This window comes from Strix aluco, chromosome 11, assembly GCF_031877795.1.
Source record: "Strix aluco isolate bStrAlu1 chromosome 11, bStrAlu1.hap1, whole genome shotgun sequence".
NCBI lineage: Eukaryota > Metazoa > Chordata > Aves > Strigiformes > Strigidae > Strix > Strix aluco.
The window spans coordinates 603,216-626,004 of NC_133941.1; the positions used below are offsets into that span (position 1 = coordinate 603,216).

Here is a 22,789-nt window from a genome sequence, read left to right on the forward strand (position 1 = left end):
GCTTTTTGTTGTGCCTATGCAATAGTGGGTTGTTTCAAGGTTAATCATTTGTTCCCAACAGCTAATCATTTGGCTCTACAGTGTTCCTGACAAAACTGACCTCAGACCTTTCAACATTTTTTTTAATAATCCAACATCCCGTTCAGGTTGAAGGTGGGGGAGCTGGACAGGCAACAGTGAATGTCTGGGGTTACTGAACGGAGCAATGACTCTGCCTTTTGAGTGTCCTGACACTGAACTACCTTCTTTATAAGACTAAAAAACACACCCACGGGTCGAAAAGCCCCCGCCCCTGAGCGTGTGTAGGAGTAAAGCGTGATGTAAGCGGTATTCTAATCGTATGTTAATCACTAACCAACCAGTATTTAACAGGCGTGTTTGGAAAAGCACTAACCTCTGATTTTTGTGTATAAAAGGAGCACGAAAACCTGCTGTTGGGGTGCTTGATTTGTGGGAAAGTCCTGAGCAGATACAGGATCTCTCCTGACGCCTTGCGGTGGGGTCACTGCACGCCCGGCACGAAGCCGCTTTGCGGAGAACGCTCGTGCTTCATTCGAAACGTCTGTAGGGGCTCCGGGGCTGCAGCCCGCTCCGGTGGGGGCTCCGGGGGCCGGGGCGGGTGGCGGCGGGGCCGGGCGGGACGCGCCGCCGCGCCGCCAGGTGGCGCCCGCCCACCCAGCGGGACTGGCGGAAGTAGCGCCCCGCGCGGGCGCAGGCGGAAGTGACGCCGGGCGGGTCCTGGCAGCCCCGTACGGACCCGCACGGTTTGGGGCTGGGGGACACACACCGATCCGTTCTCTCGGGACGTCCCCGCCGGACAGGGCGCCCCTCCAGCGGCACCTTCCGGAGGCACCTCCTGGCGGCGGCCCGGTGCGGCGCGGGCCCGGTGCGCGCTCTGCGCAGCCGCGGCGCCGCGCGGAGCTGGCAGGACCGCCCGCGTATCCCATAAGCCCCTGCGCGCCGGCCCGCCTCCCTCTTTCGGCCCAGCCGCGATCGGAGCCATCGCCTGCCCGGTCAGTTCCCATCCGCCCCCATCCGCGACCCCCCGCCGGCGCGACCCCCTTTCCCCGCCACCCCCTGTCCCCGCGGTGCGGGGAGCCGCCTCCCTCCGCGGGTAGCGGGGCCTCCCGGGCGGGCCTCGGCGCGGCGGGGCGAGGGGAAGCCGCGGGCGGGCAACGGGAGCGGGCCGGGGGTTGGGGGGGAAGGGGAGCCGTTTCCAGCCCAGCTGCACCGGTTAACGTGAGGTAAAACCCTCGCTTCTAGTTAGCGCGGAGCGGGGGGGGCGGTCCGAGGGGTCCGCAGCTGCGGGGGGTTTGCGCGAGGTGAGTCTCGGTCACTTCGAACCTTTCCAAAAGAAGCGGCGTCGCTGCCGGTGTGTCCGGCGGCGCCGGGCGGGAAGGGCCTCCCAGGATCGCATCTGGAGAGCTGCCGGTGCTCTGCCAGCTTCGGAGGCGGGAGGCAGAGCGGCTGCAGAGCAACACCCATTCCCTCGCTGGCCGCCGAGTGGCCCCTGAGCGGAAGACACTCTGCTACAGGCGCTGCCCGCCGCCACCTCGCGTGCCCCTGCTCACCCCGCTCTGTCTGTCCCAGACGCCATGCCGGCCCTCAGACCGCTCGTGAAACCCAAAATCGTCAAGAAGAGGACCAAGAAGTTCATCCGCCATCAATCCGATCGCTATGTCAAGATCAAGGTAAAAACTCGCTGGGATTTCATTGGAGAACAAGTTCAGGAGCAGTCGGATGGGGTTGGCTTTGGTGGTGAATTAAAGCCCAAAGGGTCAGCGCTGAACCAGGGTTCACACTGCATCTCTCTGGGGATTGGTTTCGGCTCAAGCCGTTGCCTTGGGGTGGTTGTTTTCAGACCAGTCTCATTTTGTAACTCTTCAATATTTCCTGCATTTCTTCAGCGCAACTGGCGCAAACCGAGAGGTATCGACAACAGAGTTCGCCGGCGGTTCAAGGGTCAGATCCTGATGCCCAACATTGGCTATGGCAGCAATAAGAAGACGAAGCACATGCTGCCCACGGGCTTCAGAAAGTTCCTGGTCCACAACGTCAAAGAGCTGGAGGTGCTGATGATGAGCAACAAGTAAGTCTGCGGGGGCCGGAGAGGCAGCGCCCTGGGGGGAGACGGGGGGGGTTGTTGCTTTCTCGGCTTCGTCAGTGCTGCGGCGCTGCTGGCGGGAGGGCACAGACGGCGTCTCGGGGCTGGCAAAGTCGTACTTTTGGCAAAAATGGGACATTATAGCGGCGGTGAAGAGCGCTGCACCTACAGCTTGGATCAGAAGTGTGGCTGCAGGTCTGTTCAAACAGGCCTACATCGCCGTGTAGCGCTTGTTTTCAAAACTAATGAGTAATAATTAAAATAATTAAAAACTAGCTCTTATTGAGGGTTTGTAAGAAGGGAAGCGGAAGGGTCGAGCTGTTCTGGCTCTTTGCCTGACTGGGGCTGTTCTGGGCCTTGGCCTGATGCGCCATCTCGCCTCCCACCAGGTCCTACTGCGCCGAGATCGCGCACAACGTCTCCTCCAAGAACCGGAAGGTGATCGTGGAGAGAGCGGCTCAGCTCGCCATCAAGATCACCAACCCCAATGCCAGGCTGCGCAGCGAGGAGAACGAGTAAACCCACTTCTGCGGCCCAGATGTATTTAATAAAGTGTAAAAACCAAACCGGGGTGATGTTTGGAGGGGCAGGGTCTGTGGGGTGTGGGGGGCGTCGAGCAGCACGCTCGCTCCTGGTAGCGACTTGCTGGTGAATTCAGGAGTGCACACGGCTTCGCAGGTATGTTTTTATTTTTATACCACTCAAACAAAGGATGCTCTTTCACACAGCACTATAAATATTTCTCACATCAACCAACTCTGTCAAAAAAGGAGAAGCAAAAGCTTATTCCCACTCCATGGCTACAAGTGCGTCATGGGGGTTTTGTTCTCTGATCTGCTGTGACACCCTCTCTGTCTCTTAAGGCTTTTTCCCCCTGGGCAAAGCAGGATCTGAGCGCAACAGCCACTACAGCGTCAGCTTCCAAATGCCAGAAGGGTGAGTGGGGGCTGCTCCGGTGCCTGCACCCCTGGCTCGTGCCTTGCCCCTCGCTCCCGTGATGCTCAATACCAAGTCCCGGCTCCCCTGCGTGTGTCGGCTGCTGCTCCCGTGGGGAAGAGGGAAGCCGGTGTTAAACGTGCAGAAAAAGCTGTGTGAGGTTGGTTACGGTAGCACAATCAGGTGATCATCTCTTGGAAGACGGCTGGTTGAGGTATTTCCCAGTCAAAAACTGGAATAAATGGAAATCAAGCGGGGTCGCTGTGTAGGGCCTGACCACCGCAGAAACACTCGGTGTCGGGGCAGGAAGGGAAGGGGGGGAGTTGGGGTAAGGAGCTGCTCTGAGCAGTTCCTGCAGCCCGGCCCGTGCTCGTCTCCTCGTGGCCTATGGTTGTGATGCTCCTCACTCATCAAAGACATGGCTTTTCTTGCTTTTAGCCACGTTATTCAGTGAAACAATATAAATACATTCTTCGGGCAATTTGGGGTAGAAAGTGCATGTGCAGCGGTTAAAAAACAAAACGTTTTAAACATTTTCTTTGTATTGCAGTAAGGAAATATTTGAGGAAGTAGTTCCCATTTTTCATGGAACCACACTCCTTTTCGATTGCTTTATACGCCCCTTGAAAACTTGTTGAAAAATTAGAATACTTGTTTTCCCACCCCTCCCCTGCATGAGGTCCCTCCTCTCGCGTCCCGGCAGGCTCAGAGGTGCCGGGCGGGCGCGGGGGCAGCTGGGGACTTGCAAGCAGCCGCCGAGGGACCAGCTGGGTGACGCTGTCCTGGCCCGCCCGCGGGTCAACACGGCGGGAGGGCGGCCAAGGCGGCGGGCAGATCTCCCTTAGCTCATGTCCATCGACTCTGAGGCGGGGAGGGAAGCCGAATCTTTCTGAATGCTCTCAAAAAGCGACGCCATTTCAGGGTTGGATCTGATCTGAGATGAAAACTCGGCCATGGCTGGGCTCTTCTCCACTTCAGGGATGGTCAGGAGAGCAGCGACCGCTCTCATGGCCGATCGCTTCAGTTCGTCCTGCTTCTCAAACTCCTGCTTCACGGAACCGGCTTTCACCTGTGAACCCCGGGCACTGCTTTCAGTTGGTGTTTAGAGGAGACAGCGCAGGCACAGGATGGGACAGGCCAGCAGAGACCAGCAGGCTGGGAGCCGCGGTGGCTCTGCAGCTGCGCGCTCTGCCTGACCTTACCTTGGTGGAGCAAGTTGCCCGGAGCGGCTCAATCAGTCGCTCGAGGCGCTGCAGCACGGCGCTGGGACAGAGTGTGGAGAGCCGGGCCAGCATGATGAACGTCAGCATCTAGGGGAGGAGGCGAGAGAAGTCCAGCCTGGCTCCAGCACACCCCCAGCCCCTGCCCTGGAGCGCGGCCGCAGCCCCCCGGCTATTGTGCCGTACCCGCGTGGCGCCGAGTTTCTTTGTGGTTTTTGGGGGGTTTTAGCAAGAGCTTTGGGCACAGTAGAAATGCCCCTGCTGGAGGCAGCGGCCAGGCGTGGCCTGGCTGGGCTCTGGAAAGGTCTGGGGGCGACGGCAGCATTCAGCACAGGGACTGTGGCAGCGCTGTACCCACACCCGAGTGTGGGTCCATCAATAATGCCATGGAAAGGGGGTAGCGCTTATTAATCCCTGAGGCCATCAACAATGACAACGCTACTTTTTTTTCTAACACCGTGTCACCAGCCACGCAGGGCAAGCGACAACCATAAGTTTAAATGCAGATGGAACTTGTTTTAGACTCTGGTAAATCCCCTCTAAGAGCAGCTGCGCCGGGGTTGTGTTTTCAAGGCCGCTGCAGTCAAACCAGAGCTGGTTGGTGTCAGGAGAGGCTGCAGCAGCCACACACGGTGCAGCTGGTGCCACACCAGCTTGATTTGAGCCTGGAGAGTGACTCTCACCAGTGCCAGCACCACCCCCAGCACCTACCCGGATGTCATAGTGATCCTTCAGCCCGTCCTCCACATGGTTCAGATACTCATAGATATCCAGTCGGTCGAGGCAGCTTTCCAGCAGCGTGTACATGCACTCAAAAGCAGCTTTCCTCACGTCAAGGCCGTCATCCACCGTGTGCTTGAACGGCCCCATTTCTACCTTAAAGACGAGAAGCAGCACAGCTCTGAGCCAAGAGCAGAGAGGCTCCACCTCGGCCTCGCAGGCGCCGAGTCACTGCCGCAGTGCGGCCAAGCGGAGCGAACGACGTACCTCCCGGATGAGCTCCCTCCTGACCTTCGTCTCGTTATACAGGCTGGGGAGAACTGTGCTTAGTAAATCTCGGATTAAGGAAGGTTTGTTGTGAGCAGCAGAATTAAACATGGCTAAAGCCACACGCCGAACATTCAAGTCTGGATCCTGAAGAGTTTTTAGGAAGTCACCTGTGGGATAAGGGAACACCCGTCAGTCCTGCTGCAGTGTTTTACAAGTATTTTAAGGGTGTATCAGTGTATTTCAAGGACCCTAGTTGTGAAAGACCTACAGTAAAATAACTCCAGGGGGCACAGTCTAACAGAGGCACTGGAGATGCCTTCCCTCCCCTTCATTTGGGATACACTGAATGGAAGAAACATGACTTTCCTGCATTTGGATGTAAAAACAAACCCCCTTATTCCAGCTACCTCATCCTAAAATCAGATCAGAAGCTTTGATATTCGAGGAAGTTGGGTTTAGTTTTTTCTTGCTCTGATCTCATCTGCTCAGACTTCTCTGAAACAGAAAGCCCAGTTTTGTACAACAGCTCTGAGATGTAGGCTCCCTAGACATAAGACCCTTTTAACGTAGGTTATATTTTCCAAGATCCTCGTTGTGAAACACCTGAACTCTAAGTTTAAATGCAGAAGGAACGTACACTCCTTAAAAACCTCTGTCACCAACGGAATGCGCCCAGGAGCAAGGCGTCGGAGCACTGAATGAGGACTCACGTGACAGTGTTGCTCTTTAAGCCCAAAAGCAGAGAAACACAGATAAAAACTGCCTGGATCAGGTGAGGTTTACACCGGTGTGAAAAACCCCCAAGCTGCTGATGACACCTGAACAGCCGGTGTTGCCAGCTGCTGCTGCCGGTCGTGCTGGCCTACCTATGCAGCCTTTCAGGAGAGCATCGATGGGCTGAGGCTGGTCTGCAATTGTGAACTTGACTGCAGTTACCACCGTGCTCCGGGCGTGGGGAGAGCCTGTGATGAAGGGGGCAGGAAAAAACGGTGAAAGATCAGGAGAGAAAATCATTGCTGTAACTCTGTGGTACATATCCTGCTCTTGGTCACATTACGCGTGCGTGGAAGAGGTAAGAGAACAGAGGATTTGTGCTAATAACCTCCTGGTTTAAATCCTGCCCCATCTCTGTGTGCAGTCCCTGTTCCCAACACCCTCCCGCCCCCTCTGATCCCCCCTCCCAGATCCCCCCTTTTCCTCTCGCTGCTGCAGACCGGCTCTGCTCCCTGTTGCACCCCCCAGCAGTTCTCAAGAGGATTTTCTGGCGCAGGGTGGCATCTCCGTCCCCGCTGCCCTGTCCGTTACCTGACGACAGCTGCTTCTTCAGCTGGGGCAGCAGCTCTGAGGGATTCACCAGAGTCAGCTTCCCCAGGCACTCAGCCACCACGTTCCGCGTCCCCTCCTCTGTGCACTCACAGTGCTTGAAAAGCAGAGCCCAGATATCCTCCACGTAAGGTTTGAGGCCATCGGCCGGGGAGGAGCTGATGACTTCCTTTAGCGAGTGCAGCAGGAGGTACTGTCTCTTGGGCTGGCTTCCAATCTCTTTCAGCATGAAGGGCAGATACTCCTTCAGGTTCCCTACGCTGACGTTCCCCAAGGCGTAGGAAGCGGCGGATTTCACCTCCTCGCTGGGGGAGGTGAACGCTTCCAGGATGACGGTTTTGAGCTCTCTCTGAGCGCTGAGGTTCGTGGTGCGCCCCATCTCTGCCAGCGAAAGGAAAGCCAGCACTTTAACAGCAGAGCTGGACTTGGGGTTTTTGACGTCCTGGATAAACTGGTTCACTGTCGCGGGGGCTTCCTTCGGGCAGGCTGAGGAAAGGGCTGCCACGCACTTTGCCACAGAGTAATAGGCCTGTTTGTGTAGCGTCAGCGATGCCCCGGCCGAGCCCGAGGAGTAAACGGGCGCAGTCAGCTGCTTCATCAGCTCCGAGTGACCCATGGTGGCCGTCCTCGTCAGGACCAGAGCCTGGAAGAAGTCTACGATGGCATTCAGCGCCCCGCCCTGAAGCAACGGCGAGTGGACAAGCTGAAAGGTTTCAGCAAGAATGGAACCGCTGATCTTAGAGATGCAGGATGGATAAACCTTAGCCAGAGTAGTAAGGAACACGATGGCCACCTGGGAAACGTGCATGTCGTTCTCAGTGATCAAAGCGGGGAGCTCCATTAGGACAGACTCTATCATGGCAGGCTTCAGGCTGTCGCTGTAGTTCTTCACCAGGATATCCAGAGCAGTCAGAGTGCTCAGTTTCAAGGCACGTTGATTCTTTCTCAAGAAGGAAGCTAGAATGGGGAAACCTTCCCCGAGAATGGGTCTCAAATCTATTTTAAGTGGAGAACTAGCAATTAAGGTTAATGCTTTGACTGTTGTCAATCTGGTGATTTCGTTTTTGAGCCTCTCCAGAAATATCTTCAAGGTTGGCTGGAGATCAGCGCTTAGATGGTCTCCCAGGTTGTAAATGATTTGCCCCATGCAGGAGATGGCACGCTCCTTCACCTCCTGGTCAATGTCAGCTGCCTTCAGTCGCTTCAGGGTAGCAGTGAAAAGGTCCTTGACGTAGGGCTTGGCATCAAAAGGGCAAGGTTTGTCCAAAGGCCTGAGAACTTTCACAAGTTGCTGAGTAACCAGCAGAGCTTCTGAAGTGATCTTATAGAAGGGGTCTGCAATACAGGTCACAACAGGAGGTAACAGGCTTTTGATATGAGGGTGAAATACCTCCGGCTGGTGGTTGCAAAGAAGAACGTGAAGGAAAGACAGCGTATCAATCCTCATGTTGGAGGAGCTGGATTTATCGGCCAAGGAGAAAACGATACCTGTGGAGGAGGGAGAAGAATGACTGTCATCTTATTTCATCAGGTGGGTTTTATCACCCCCACCCCCCCACCCCCCCCGCAAAGGAGGACACAATTGCAATCACTTTTCTTTCTTTCCCCTCCCCACCCAGGAGACACATGCCACGGGAGAGAGCTGCCGTCCTTGCTGTCTTTCTGCTTTCCAGGAAGTGGCAGTTCAGACACAGCTGGTCTCTGTAGCAGTCCTGGATGGCTGGCTATGGAAGCTGTTTTAAAAGGTAATTTGAAAAGTCATCGTGGGCTGAGATGAGAAGGGATGGTTAGTCAAGTGCAAATAAGAATGACAAATTGGCATGAAGTTAAGACTGGGGAAACTGAGTCCCAACAACAGGCACTCCAGGCTGCAGGAATGTTCCCTCACAAGCTTCTCCTTCGTTCTCCTGTCAGAAGTCTTAAAAAAAAAAAAAAAAAAAAGCAGCAGGGGCTCTATGTTTATCTAGTTTTACAACTTCTGTTAGTATTGTTTGGAACACAACTGTGGGCATTGAGGATGGACTGCCTTTGCTGAAGGGAGGTACTTCCAAGTCCAATTCCTGTGGCACGTATTTATGTTTCCCAGAAGACTTAATGAGAAACATTTATAACAATACTGCTTGCCACCCCTGAAGTCATGCCCGACCCTTGGTTTGAATGTTTTTTTCCAATCTATTAATTCACAAGAGGGAGGTGCATGGATCCAGCCCAGGGACAACCACAGGAGACTTTTTTTATATTTACTGTGCAGTCACCCCCAAAGCAAAGGCAGGACGTTGGTATTGTGAGCCTTTCAGCAGTGGGGTGCTTCAGGAGCTCTGGGCAGGAAAGCTCAGAAAAAAATGTGGTGGTGCAAGTTAAATAATCAGTCAATACAAATAATTTGTTTAAATGCCACCACGTTTTGCAAAAGAAAACGTCACTCATGTTACTGGTCTCAGCGGGCTAACAGCACAATTCCAGCTAGTTTCAAAGGAGGCTGAACAGGCCCTTCTAAAGGCATCTCTTCAGGGGACTTGATATTCTTATCCAGGCCTTCAGTGGTAGACAGAAGCCAGGATTGATCGGGGAGCTGTTCAGCACATCAACACAGGGCAGAGCTTGATGTGTGTGTCCTGGTGCCGAGCAGAGTAACACAGAGGAGTGAAACTGGAACAGGCAGGCAAGGGGTGCACGTGTCAGAAATGGACTGAGCCAGCCCCCCGCCCGCACCCCCAGACCACGGAGGAGTTTACCCGGGATGAGTGCAGGGATGTGATCTGCCAGGCAGCCAGGAAGAACGTTGGCCAGTTCCGTCAGGAGGCTGAAACAACCCTGTCTTGATTTGATGCTCTTTTCTTTCAGCTGCTTGTGCAAGGCCTTGACGATGTTGGGGACCTGCAGCGTGGAAAAGAAAACCAGAAAGAAACCCTTCGGTCATGGCAGCTTGCAGGGCATGGAGCTACGTGGCCGAAGCAGCTGTCTCAGCCAAGCCAGAGCACTGGGGGTGCAGCAAGAGAACAGACGGGGACAGCGAGAAGCAGCCCAGCCCTTCACCAGAGAACGGCTGGGACAGGCTGCAGGGCAGCACACGCGGAGAAAGACACAGGAGAACAGAAGAGCAGGAGGGGGCGTTAGTCTTTTTCTCCATATCCTACAAACAGGCTCCTAAGCAGCCCTTCCTGAAGTTGGTGTTATCCCCTAACACAAAATTCAGAATTCTGTGATTCTGTGAAAAGCTTAAAGAAACACAACAAAATGACCAGACCAGGACACGCTGCTAAAGGAGTTTAGAGTTTGTTGACTCCTTCTTGGTGTCCTGTTTAAGGATCTAGCCCCATCACTGTATTTAAACTTGGACACCCTGCCAGTTTCAGTGAAATCAGAAGTTTCAGTGAAATCAAAAAACAAATCACAGGGCTGAGGTGCAAGCTATTTAAATCTCTCATACGTGTCAGACGATTAATCAGTGATGTAATTACACTTTGGCAGGGATTTTAACCCTCCTGCCTCAAGGACTCACCAGTCAGTAGTAGCATCAGCCAGAAAGAGCTGCTCTCATGGTTGTGCAATTCTATAAAAACATGGTTATTTCCAGTGGTTTTTTGCCATCTTTTAAAACAGCAAGTGTGGACCCCACAGCGTCAGCAAGGACCCTGGGCTAGCAGAGTCCTGAGCAGCGTGTGGCTAAATGATTCTGACTGCACTTACTCCAGCAAACTGCTGAATTAAAGCAGCACATCAGAAAAACTGCTTCCACCATTCTGTGTGATCAGCAGCGATGTGCTGCCTGCGCGCACAGCCACAGCGAGCCCCTGCCTGCTCCCCCGGCCCCAGGCACCGAGCCGCAGGCTCTCCCGACCACTCACCCCGGCACGTGTCTCCCACAGCATCTCCCACAGCTCGCTCCAGGGGTTTCCTGAGCAGCAGCTGGAGTCACTGCAAGGCCAGAGCCTGACCCTGCACCCAGAGGCCAGCCCGTGCGGGACACAGCCTGCACACACGGGCAGCGGTGAGCGGAGGCGCGCGAGGCCGCTTACGCCTCGGTGTGGGCAGCAAATGGTGAACACTCAGCTCTCAGGATTTGGTCCCCTCTGGCTGCATGCCCAAGGGCTCCTTCAGCTAGCCACACTCTCAAGCTTAACCTCCAGCTAGCCACGCTCTCAAGCTTAAACTTCAGCTAGCCACACTCTCAAGCCTAACTACCAGGCATGTTTGTTGGTGGCACGGTACCCACTCCTCTCCAGTGCCCTCTGATCTAACCAGCCCCCCATCTTGTCACGCACCTGGTTCTGAAGCATGGTCAGGGGCACCTCATCTTTGCCCGAGGCATCTGAAGCGTGCAGCCAGCTCTGGATGGGCAGCGTTTGCTTCAGCAAGGAGATATAAGCGCTGAAGATGTCAGCTTTGACATTCTCCTCTCTCTCTTTGAATCTGCTTATCAAGACCGGTGAAAGAGTTTTGTAGAAGTCCTGAAGGAGATCGTGCCTGCTGCTGACAATGGCCTCCAGGCACTTCGCGGCAGACCTGCGGACCTTCCAGCTGATGTCATCGTCATCACTGTACTCATCGTCGCTTTCTGGAAAGAAGACAAGGGAAAACAAGGTGTGCCATTATGAGAAAACGAGCGATACAGGATCACTTGATCCTCAGAGCTTCCCTCTCCAGCTGACCAGACAAACAGATGCCAGTAACTCACACATATCTGGGAGCAGCGAATTGTCTGGGATAGCCTGTCCCTACAGATGTCATTACCCGCCTGTGTGACCCAGGGCTGCCCTGTGTCAGATTCTTCTGTTCCAGTTAGAGCTGACAGAGAATAAACCTTAAGGTTACTACCCTTACAGGCCCCTTCAGCTCAGGCAGCGAGGCTTTTGTTTTGAAGGGAGAATGAGTTCCCAGATTTCAAAGCCAGAAATACGTAAATATTTGTCTTAGGCTGGTTTGTGCCATTCAGGAATTGCTAACAATTTGCTATGTTATTGGCAGAACATTTAACGCATTCTCCAGGAAGCTGGCCAGGATCTTACCCCAACTAGTATGAAAGTGAACAGAAATGCCTTTCTTCCAAGGAACTTCTTCTAACTTTTGCTCTTAGCTGCCACACTATATGCAGCTATACAGACAGTATGAAGCGTCCTCTTTAGCTAACAGGCATTAAAATTCTGCTCCTATCTGGCCAAGGCTCAACATCCACCTCAAAGTAAGAACAATTCAGATCTGAGGAACTTGTCAGAAAAAAGTAAAACTAAACCTCGGAATTACTGCTGGAACTTGGCACAGAGCTATGTTATTACCATTGGTAAATTAAAATAACCCATTTAAAAGAATTGACTGTCTTGAAGCAGATCTGGAAAGTAACATCGCAGAGGGTGAGAAAGCAGGAAGGGGAGAAATGTTAACCCAGTGTTTTGCTGAGCACAGCCATCCTCACAAGCAGGCACCTTGCTCTTCATCCTCCCCATTTTCAGTTTCCATCATCTCTTCCTCTTCCTCCTCTTCATTATCATAGTTGTAGTTTGGGTCAAAGGTGATGTACTTCAAACATAACCCCATCACATTAGGGATGTGAGGGTCAATTTCCTTTGGGCACCTATCATGACAAATAAAAATTCTGAGAGTTAATAAATCAAAGACTAAGCTATTTTAAATATTCAAATAACGTAATTAATCTCAACAGGATCCCAAAATGCTTCACAGACTTTATGAACATTTTGTTAACATTAGTTAAACCAGAGCTGCTCCTTCCTGCTGTGCACGAAGCAAGACCACATTGCCCTGGGGAGGATGCAATGATTTCTATAAGGAAAAAAAAAAAAAACAAATAAACTGCCTTCACCACCTGGCTGATTCCTCCCTCCGTGGGAGAAAACCTCAGCAGCTCTGCAGGGCTCCTTTTTTCCAAGACAAGCAGTAGACATTAGACCAAACACTGGGAGAGCTGCAGCTCAGCAGCTCTTCTGCCTGAGCCCCCTTCCTGCCTCCCACTCCCTCCACGCACCAGGAGCAGGACAGTTCCCTCTTGCCGAGGAATCCTCCAAGGACAAGGCAAACTCCCACTCCTGCAAAACCAATACAGAAACACACTCTCACATGTTGAGGTAAAATAGCTCATAACTCAAGCCCAGCTCCGTGAAGGAGAGAGTTCATTTGTGAAGTGTCCTTCCCGACAGGAAGGCAGGTAGGAAGGCACCCAAGCCTGGATGCTGAACGTAGATGTTTACACCAGGAGGATGGTGTGCAGCCGTTCCTCAAGGGCACGCACCTTCGCACAAAAGACTCAAAGGCCTGAAAGCAGTACTCCCGCAGCTCGTCATCTTCCACGTTACAGTACTGAACGATGAGAGGAATGATCTTCTCCAGATGTTCTCCTGGGAAAGACAAAGCAAGCAGCAGTGAAAAATCATTGCAGCCTTCGCTCATTGGAGCAGTCAACAGCTTAGCCACCTGCCACCTCCTTTGTGTGCCCAGCGGAGCGTTGCTCCCCTGGACCTCACGGGCAAGGAGCCAGCAGCCCCCAAAGCCCAGCTGTGCCGGGCTCTTCAGCAGCCAGCCCCTGCTCCCCGCCTGCAGCCCCTTGTTGGCATTTCAGTCACGGAAAGAGCTGCGATTAGAGATCTTCTAGGGCCTCATCTCAGCTCTGGCAGATCTTATAGACAAGTAATACAATATGCTGCCCTCCATTTCTCCTCTCATTTAAAATGGGTAAATCCACTGACCTAATTCACAGAGGTGTTAATTCAGATCAGGGAAGCACTGCAAGACCTTGAGATGAAATCACCCCAAAGGGCAGCCAGAGAGTTACTCTGGTGTCTCCTCCCTTCCAAGCTGGAGATCAGAGGGCCAGGTCAGGACCACAGAGAGAATTGCAAAGTACAAGTCATTAACACGTTAGAACAGAGCGAGCACACTTCTTTTACCACTAAAACAAGCCACTCTAAAACACACGCATGTGTCCCAGTGCCATTTCTAGCTACTCATCCTACCTATGCGGTGTCCAGCCTGCCTGCTGATGCCAGCGACACACTGAATGTACGTCCTGGTAGTAGAAGTAGACTCATTCCTCTTCAGCTCGGCCAGCAGATGCTCTGTGAGCTCTGAGAAGATGTTTCCACTGCAGGTCAAGACAAGATGACCCAAGGCGATGATGGCCCTTTTACGCACTGCCAGCCTGGGGCTCGTCAGCTGGGGCAGGAGGCAGCTCAGGATGGAGGAATGGAAGGAGTAGAGTGTTCCCCCTAGTCTGCAATCAACAGAACAAGGCAGCAGTTGAAAGTCAAAGCCTCAGAGAAAAAGCCCTCTTGCCAGCAGAAAATGTAAAAATCCTTCAGCTATGAAGACTTTACGCAGGCTGTGGGGAGGGAGAGGAGAAGGGTGGATTTGGCATTTTGGTCTGAACACTGACTTGTTCTGTAAAACACAGGGAGAGGTTATTTGTCTCCATCATGGAGGAGTTCGATTTTGTCTGTGTCCTTCTGGATGACCTGGGGGTTTGTCAATAATTTTCTGCACGCAGTTGACATGTGACACTGTCACTCTGACTTATGTAATGAGAGAAAGAGGCAGCCAGGGAAAAAAAAAAATGCATGTGTGATCAGATCACAGGGCGAAAATAAACTTCCCTGCTTTGCCCTCTCCCTCCCTACGTGCGTTTGAACTGAGCCCCTGTGGGATCCATCACCAGTGTTTCTGCTCTTCCCAGGCACAGAGAGGCTCCGCGTGTCATCTCGTATCCCTGCTGGGGAATCTGCTCTGCTGAGATACCCCCAGCGGCAGCCAACCCAAATCCTTTATTTTTAAGTCCTCATAGTAGGATTAGGGAACTACAGAAATCACAAGCAAACACATAGAGGCAGCCCCCTGCTGCACACAGCTGCCAGAAGAAAATCCTTTGGTACCTGCTCAGCATATCTGACAGGATGTCAAGAGCCTCCAGCTGCACAGACACGTCCTCCTGCTTGCCAATGGCTCCTGTCAGCTGGGCTGTGATCTTTTTGCACACATTCGCTGTCATGTTGGACCCTGCAAGAGAGAAATTTGTCCCTACTGTCAGATAAAAATAAGTCTTTTTACTGCTAAGAACCACTCAAGCCCTCCTACATTAAAAAAAGAAAATCACCCCTGGGAGACCTAACCAGAACAGCAGTCAACTAGCTCTCGTGTGCAATGGTGGACACCCCCGGCAGCCCGCAGGGATCCCCCGCTGTGGTACGATGCCAGAACTACCCGAAAGAAGCTTCTCTTCTCAGAGACTGTTTTTTACCCTAAAACGCCCTGGCTGTCTCACAGGGAGCCCCCAGACCCGTGCAGTGCAGGGAATAGAGCTGGCTGGAAAGTTTCTGGCATGTTTTTTCCCATTTTTAACTCAAAAATGTTCAGTTTCAACAAATATTTTCTCGATAGGAAGAACAGTCTTGACAGAAACTGTTCCTCAGCTCCATGATGAAATTTAAGGGTAGAACTAGATAAATCTAAATAGATAAAGCACACACAGCTTCACGTCCCACAGAACTCTCCAAGGCAGGGACAGCTCCTCCCCTCACCATTCTGAACTGCCTCTGTGAGGCAACAGAGACAAAGCAGAAGCAGAACACCCTGGGAGTGTCACTAACTGCTGTACAGCACTGAGGCACACGCTGCTGCTCCGACTGTTCTTTAAACCTGCCCCTTGCTCCAGAGAGCACCCACATGAGTGGGGCTCAGGGTGAAGAGAGCACGGGGGGAGATGTCCAACCTCTCCATTTTGCATCAAGCCCACACTGCTTTTGCTGCATTCCACCCACCCAGTGCCAATCCCGACCCTGAAGGAGATGACTTATCTGTTGCTACTCTAGAACAGTTTCAGTTCACGTGACGGATGTTAAATAAAGAATTCTGAAAGGATGGCTTGCAAGAGCTTAATGTTTTGCAGAAACTGAGAGAGGAGTTCAGCAAGTGTTGGCATGTTAGTTCTAGTTCTCCTCCCAACCTAAAATCCAGCAGCCTGGCAGCGCTGCCACAGCCACCTGCCATGAAGGAACAACAGATACAGGAGATGGCTGCAGAGGAAACTTAAATCTCCAGGTGCCTTGGGTATCTCCTGAGTAGCTGCTGCCTTTCTGGGGTCCGTAGTTCCAGAGGCAGGACGAGCAGCCGGCGCAGCTGCGGCAGTCGGGAGACTCGGTCCTGGCAGGCTGCGGGCAGGAGGTGCAGTGCTGGCACCGCTGGTCTGAGAGCCACAGCCAGAGCGCCCGGCCAGCGATACCTGGAGGCACACCGAACGCCTGAGCATGGCCATCAACAAGAACGGACTTCTCCAAGAACTCAGCTGCACTTTCAGACTTAAGTATCCTCAGAGGGACCAGCTCAAGTTTGCATTTCATCCCGTCTTTAATCACACTGTGTCTCAGCTTCTACTGTCTCTCCTCCTTATTTCACTAGTTGTCCTCTAGCAGAGTGAATATGGAATCTGTAACTTGTTGGCTCTGAACTACATGTTTTCCTCTGTCTCCCAAAGGCTGCAATTCCCTGTGGCCTCAGCCTGACCAACGGGACAGACATTTTACCTGTCGAAGCTGGCGGCAGCTCGGAGATGACTGTTTTTAGTCCAATGCTGGAGATGTCCCGCAGCTGCTCCTTGTCCGATAACATGTTTGTACACAGCGTATCCACAATGGTTTCCACCTGGTACTCCTTCACCTTTCCAACCAGTGGGCCCAGACTGTGGGAGGAGAAGCCAGTCAGAATGAAGAGGAAGAGGGATGCTTTCCATCAGCAAAAGGGATGCTCAGGCTCGCTCCTCCCCAAAGGCAGCTCAGCCCCAAGTGCAAACATTACCAAAACATCACTATGGAGTGCCGACATCCTGCAGCACTTCTTGTGTCCCCAGGTTTACGTTCCCTGCATTGTTGCCTCAGTTAACTCGGTATCAGGCTAAAGTGGATTTTAGATCAGATTTGTAAGAGGACTTTTCAGCAAACACGAGGCCAGTTAAGACCTTACTGAAAGGAGCAGCTCAGAAATTATGAGACAATGAATTGGAACCAAAGCAACCATGTTACACAGAGTAACAGTAAAACCTACAGACAGGTGTCAGAAAAAACCAAAACTACCCAACTATCAAAAACTGATTTTCAGGAGGAAATGCCAAACGGATTTTCGCAAGCAATTAGCTACCTATTGCCCTCTGCTGCGTGTGTGAAAACTTCTACTTGAGCCAAGGCTCAGCATTACAGCAGAGGGAAGACTGCTCCCTTCCCCCTGCACTTTTTAAAAATTATTATTATTAGAAAAATTTTCTGTTAACAACCTATATTTCCTGCTGGTAAATCTGTATTCAAAATTGTGCCCAGAGTGTTTGTCAGCATTTGTTTGCAACTATTTATTTTTTGTGTCTTCACAAGGTTACTAGCTAAAATGTACAGTATTAACTGTATTTCAGCAAGTCACATGTTATGGCTTTCCTTCCCTAACCGGTTGCCCTTAACTCTGAATTAACCTAATGAATTCAAAATGCATTTGTTTCCCATGAATATTCTGCAGCCCTTACTAAGAAACTGCTGTTTCATGGACAGCAAATCTGGTTGCTAGAAAGTTCATGAGAAGCAAACACAGATCAGTGGAAACATCATACCGCATAGAAAATTCCATCTTATTTTAGCAAACAGCCACAGACATGACTTTGAGCCCAATTTCAACCCTAACAACATGTCACTCCTCTACAGGTGGAGCGAGCTTGCCCGCGGCTCCACGACCCACCTGTGGCAGGGCTGTGGGCCCAAGCCCCAGTGGTTGTGCCACCCCTCCTCTGCCACGGAACCGTCTGCCCAGGTGAAGAACAGACCAACACCACTGGGTAACCCTTCACGCCCAAATCCAGCAGTTACTTTGGAAGGGTTTGGACCTGAACAGAGATTCCTGACAGATGCTACAGGTACTTTTCTACTTCCCTGAGTCGATACCACCCCACAGAGAAGCAGCTACTTGCTGTAGCAGTGGTGTGGCTGTGCTCCAATTTCTGTGCCAGGTACAAAATGTTAGTCACTGCTTTCTTGTTCCCTTTCTTGGGGGGACTAGTCAAAACTGAATGATTTGAACTGAATAATATAGATCTTTTCCTTCTCGTTCAAAAAACTCTGGAGAATTGAACAGCTCCCTGTGATTCATGTGCAGCACAACCATTTTTCTCTATAGGATTCTAGAGTTTTAAAAATATCATCATGCTGCTGTTCCAGAGCAAAAATATATTTAAATAACCAGTTCCTGAAGGTTTCGGTACCTTTTTTCCCCTCTCTCAGTAGGATGTCCTCATAGCCAGGTGAAAATAGAAAATGGAGTAAAAGAAAGGACTAATCTGCAGTTTTAGGTTTTCTTTTTTTTTTACATGCTATATAGAAAAGAGGGACTAGAGGTTTTGGCTCTGTATGCTGCATAATACTAGGGCATAGGCATTGATTCCTGGGGACTATCATCAGTGCTACGTGTCCATACAGCTCAAAAAGAAAGGCTATCAGTTGGCTGTGGAGTACAAAAAGAGACGGAGAGATGTGTAGTGCTTTCCACATACCCTCCTTTCACTGAAGTTTCTGCCCAGGAGAGGCTCTGCTCCTGACAGTCAGTGGTAAAAGCCCCCAACTTCATCGGGAGCTGAACATGACTGTCAAAACATCGGCTGTGATGATTTACATTTTCTGAAGAGCTTGCGTGAGAGGACATGGTGCTAGCACTCTACCATGTTTATGGCCAGACACAGTTTATACAGTCCTTGTACAAAAATGTGTTTTCTGTCTCCTTTTTCCCTCTCCCACTCAGCACAGCTCCGGTAACACACACTGTACGGAACAGCCATGCTGCTGTCTCCAGCTGGCACACCTGGACAGCAGGCTTCACAAACACTACAGGTACGCAAAGCAAACTCACACGCAGCCTGTTCTGTATCAGACTATTCCTAAATGCAACAATCCGGACAATAATAGCTGTTTAGACTCCGAGTAGCTACTCTGAAATACAAGAATCAGGAAAGAAATAGTAAATAATAAGACTCTGCAAGTTGTGATCAATCTTACACCTCAACACGCAGAAAAGAACCAACGGTTATCCCTGTTTTACTGGCAGGGACACTGAGGCACAGAGAAGCTCAGGAACTCATCTAAACTGAAAAAAAAAATCAGAGAAACAGAAACAGGGGAAGTTTTTATATGGATTTCAAATCTGTGAGTTTTTTGGGGGTGAAGTGTGATTTCCTCTGAAGAAATAAGATCATAGTTTTAGATGGTAAAATCAACTGCAAGACCTCTCAGTATTTTCCTAACTTACTCCTGAATCCTGACGTGGGCTGCAGAGATCCACACTTGGGCCTAATCCCACTGCCAGTGTCCTTCAGACCGTCGCATTTCTCCTTCTTAGAGATCCCTGACACCTGGCTGGGAGTAACTGACTGGGCATTAACTGCTGCAAGCACCTCCTGGAGTACAACAAGGAAATATTACCAGTTCCAATTTGAGGCCTTCTCATTATCCCATTCTGGATGAATTAGAGATTGCAGTGGGTATGGACTTACTGCTAATGCAACCATAGATAAACAGGCAAAGAAATCTGTACTCTGTTCAGTGCCCAACTGTTTTGCTTTAAAAAACAGAATAAACAAACCCAAAGCAGGCAGAGACAGGAACAGGGCCAGAAAAAGTCAGGACAGTGGGAATCAAAAAGAAAGGGCCAAAGGTCACAGGGAGAGTACAGGGATAGAAGCAGTATATGGTTAAAAAGAAGGGAATATGGATAAGATCTGCAGTAGGAAAGAATACAGGAACCCAAAGTTGTCTTTAAATGGCCCACCTTTGTGGAGCCCTGTGTGTGAACTGACCCATTCAATACCACTGCTAGAATGAACACTCCCGTTTAGCCATGCTGGGGGAGGGACAGGAGAGAACATGGCAGCAGCAGCATCACCTCACCAGACGATTCGGTAGCAGAGGAACCTCCTGCCTTTTTCATTTGGATTCAAAAAATACTGAAACGGTCAAAGGCAAAGCAACAGCACAGGCTACATGGAGTCAAAGCAGGGAAAAAACCCAAGTGCATTATAAACTTTAATGAAAATGCCCTTCAAGAGTACGATTCAGCCCTGAAATTCAAACGCCGTTTTTGAAGGGCTCTACATGTTTAGTACCATCTCTATCAAAGACAGGACCGCTGGGAAATTCAACGCTGGATTTCAAAGCCCGAGAAAGGAGAGGAACTTGATGACCAAAATTTTAAACTCAGCTTCTCTCTGAAGAAATAAAATCTTAGGCATGCTCCTTTTGATATGGCAAGATTCACAATATAAACACTGAACTACTTCCCAAATCACCTGCTGCTTCTGCAGCGATATTGGCATGCTCCCGCCTTCTGAACATCAGCGGAGAAAGGAACTGCTGTGCCGGGCACAGAAGGAAAGCCCTCCTGAAGGAGGTCTGAGCGCGGGGCCAGCGCTGCCAGGCCAGGCCCCGCTCTGCTGTCTGGGGCAGCTCTCTGACTGCCCAGGAACATGGTAACGACCACCAGGCTCTTACCACTTGACAGCCAGGTTCTGTACTTCCCCATTTTTGTCCTCCAGCAATTTCAAAAGCATTTTCACAACTTTTTTCTCGCTGTCTTCATCTAGTTTTATCGAATCTTTCTGCAGTTCCATCATCAGGTCGTTGGTGGCCATAAACCTGAAAGAATATATAGCAAAAGCGGATTAGCTGATATACAGACACAAATGCATTTCCTTCGCATCCCTTTGGACAGTGAAACTTGGCAATTAGTGCTTGTATGAAAACACACGTTCAAAGAAGTAACTTACAACCCTTTACACTGTCCTGAAAAATAAGGTAAAAAGAATTATTACTACCTTACAAGTGGAAGACTCAGATAGAGATAGCTGGCAAAAAGCTTTAGCTAAGGACTCTGTGAAAATGAGAAATACATGTTCTCTCTGCTCCTTAAAATACATAACAGGGACAGGGTAATCTAAAACTCTAAAACTGGCACCCAGCTTGTGTATTTTTCTCTCAGTGACTAAATCAAGATGGTTAACTATGCTAGAAAAAATCATGGTGGGCTTTTTTCACCAATTGCCCAGCCTAGGAAAACTGGTCTAGGATCTAAGAACACACCTGGCTCTGTTCTTTCTGGCTTATTTAGCACTGATAGTATGATCCCACACATGGAGAAAGCCTACTAAACTCAGAAATTAAAAATAAAGTCATGACTCCATGCAAATTATACCTTAGAAGTTCCCCAGGCTATATTTAGATCGCTATGAGCAAAACCAAGCACGTATTTATCGTTCCAGCTTAGAAGGAAAAACAAACTCCCAAGTGACTGTTAGCCAATATAATCTTCTAACAGGGACATTGTCAAACAGATATTGAGAAGTTCTGGAAAGTCTCCTATTTTCCTGGAGCAGGAAATGTAAAAGGTCCCATTAGAGGTTCTGAGAAATGCTAGTGTGGGTATCGTAGATTAGCTGCTTGCTAGCGTTAGCCCCAGCACAGGGATGGGTGTTTAAAAGAACCACAGAGGAGCTCTTCCCTCTCATTTCCCAAATGACACCTCCGTTTTAAATGAGGCTCTGATGTCATTCGTTCAGCATGTAAGAGCCCTCACGTCCCAGGGCAACATTTGTGTCTGCAATCTGCAAGCCTACTCTCGAGTGGCAGCTAGGTGCATCTGGAACGAGGGACCGCCGTGGTGTTCAACAGCCAGCCCAAAACCCAGAATGAGGGAAACAGGGGGACTCTGCCCCTTAATGTCAACCAGACGCAACCTATTTTTGATTCTGCAAGAGCTCCTAAGCTGCACTTGCAGTTCCACGTCTGCGTAGAACAAACGTGACCAATTATGGCCACGGGCTGAGCAGAGCCTTCCGCAGCAACGCACCCAGCTTTCACCTCGCTGCCTGCTGCCGCCCTGCCCGCAGCGCCTCGGACACTGGCACCCGGGTCCCCTCGCGAGAGGGAAGCACGTGAACCCTGGCCCTATAACCGGGCGTGCAGCTGAAGACAGACAACGGGCTCATGTTAGACCGTGCGCTGGGAGGAAACGGCCCTGGAGTACCTCTGTAAGATGGCACGTGCCCTGCGTTGGGCACCGTGTTTGGAGTATTGGCTGTAAATTCTCTGAACAAGACGTTTGTGCAGCTACCCCGTCACCAACTTGTTCAAAACGTACCTATTTTAACATCAGAAAAACATCAGCAGCCCCTGCAAAAATCAACCTACTTTTAGGACATTACTGAAAGACCTCAAAATACCAAGTCTGGCACAAACGTTCCCTTCCAGGTTGATACTGAGAGAAAGATATGTGCACGGGTGAAATCCTGCATACTTGTTAGTTTCAACAATTTTTTACACAGCACCTTAAGTATCAAGCCACAGCTCCAAGCCTAAAAAGACATCGATTTTTTCTGCTGACATAAAGAGAATAGAAGAATCTTAGTCCTGTTAGGGAGGCATATTTTCCCACCGCACAGAAACAGTTCTTAAAGCAATCTGAGCACAGCCCATATCCGCAGCGTCCATCACCGGGGTGACACGGCTGCTCAGACTGGTGCCTCTCAGCCTTTTTAATGCACCAGCCATCTAACCTTCTGGCGGAAAAACAAACTAAGAAGTATTTCAGCATTTGTGCTACGATGGTCTTCCTTTGCAAAACAAGTAAGAATTTGAAGTCTAGCTCTTGAGACTTTCCGCTTTGCTCATTCCCTTCCATTACGCAGCAATCTAGGCAAGGGAGGGGAACGCTGTTGGTTTCTCTACGTTCCCCCCTCAGCCTGAACAACACAGCTGGCTTGAAATATTGCAAATAAAACCGATTCAGTCCCCTGGTACAGAAGGATCCTGCGCACCCAAAGTTGGATTTTACCCGTCGGCAGGGTCGGGGGCACCGTGCCCGCTCCTGACGCTGAGGGACCCCCAGTGCGAGGGGACCCCCCCAGTACGAAGGGAGCCCCGCAGCGGGGAGCCCCCCGCCCGGCACCCCTCCCTGTCCCCCCCGGCGCCGTCCCCATGGCCCTCCCCGGCCGGTGCCGCACCTGAAGTCCTTGTCGGTGGAGGTCATCTTCTCCAGCAGGCTGGAGATGTGGTAGGAGACGCTGGCCATGGCGGCGGCGGGGCTGCGCGGGAAGATGGCGGCGGGCGCGGGGGCCGGGGTCCCGGCGCTCCCCTCAGGGCCGCGACCGGCCGGGCGCCCCCCCGAGGCGGCGGGGCCGGCCCCGAGGCCTGGCGGTGCC

General features: G+C 51.2%; 2 protein-coding genes across 5 annotated transcripts; one reads left to right on the top strand and one right to left on the bottom strand.

The window, feature by feature from the left end:
- The first annotated feature begins 780 nt into the window (after positions 1–780).
- Positions 781–2,670, top strand: RPL32 (ribosomal protein L32). Of its 2 annotated transcripts, none has more exons than XM_074836816.1 (4): positions 781–1,013; positions 1,591–1,691; positions 1,908–2,089; positions 2,494–2,670. In XM_074836816.1, exons 2-4 carry the CDS (start codon positions 1,596–1,598, stop codon positions 2,621–2,623), a joined length of 408 nt encoding a protein of 135 aa, XP_074692917.1. In that variant the 5' UTR covers positions 781–1,013; positions 1,591–1,595; the 3' UTR covers positions 2,624–2,670. The 2 variants fall into 2 exon arrangements, with proteins under 2 accessions (XP_074692917.1, XP_074692918.1); XM_074836817.1 differs by lacking the exon at positions 781–1,013 and adding an exon at positions 1,222–1,244.
- A 105-nt stretch (positions 2,671–2,775) lies between these two features.
- LOC141928493 (cullin-associated NEDD8-dissociated protein 1-like) lies at positions 2,776–22,769 on the bottom strand. 3 transcript variants are annotated; one of them, XM_074836813.1, is made up of 15 exons: positions 22,592–22,769; positions 20,085–20,228; positions 16,098–16,252; positions 14,451–14,574; positions 13,539–13,795; positions 12,818–12,923; positions 11,997–12,145; positions 10,839–11,131; positions 9,309–9,450; positions 6,667–8,061; positions 6,117–6,212; positions 5,248–5,417; positions 4,972–5,136; positions 4,243–4,350; positions 2,776–4,109 (listed from the first exon to the last, which is right to left on the bottom strand). In XM_074836813.1, exons 1-15 carry the CDS (start codon positions 22,657–22,659, stop codon positions 3,882–3,884), a joined length of 3,600 nt encoding a protein of 1,199 aa, XP_074692914.1. In that variant the 5' UTR covers positions 22,660–22,769; the 3' UTR covers positions 2,776–3,881. The 3 variants fall into 3 exon arrangements, with proteins under 3 accessions (XP_074692914.1, XP_074692913.1, XP_074692915.1); XM_074836812.1 differs by having other exon boundaries at positions 6,556–8,061; XM_074836814.1 differs by lacking the exons at positions 14,451–14,574; positions 16,098–16,252; positions 20,085–20,228; positions 22,592–22,769 and adding an exon at positions 12,554–12,614 and having other exon boundaries at positions 6,556–8,061; positions 13,539–13,683.
- Between the last annotated feature and the right edge of the window lie 20 nt (positions 22,770–22,789).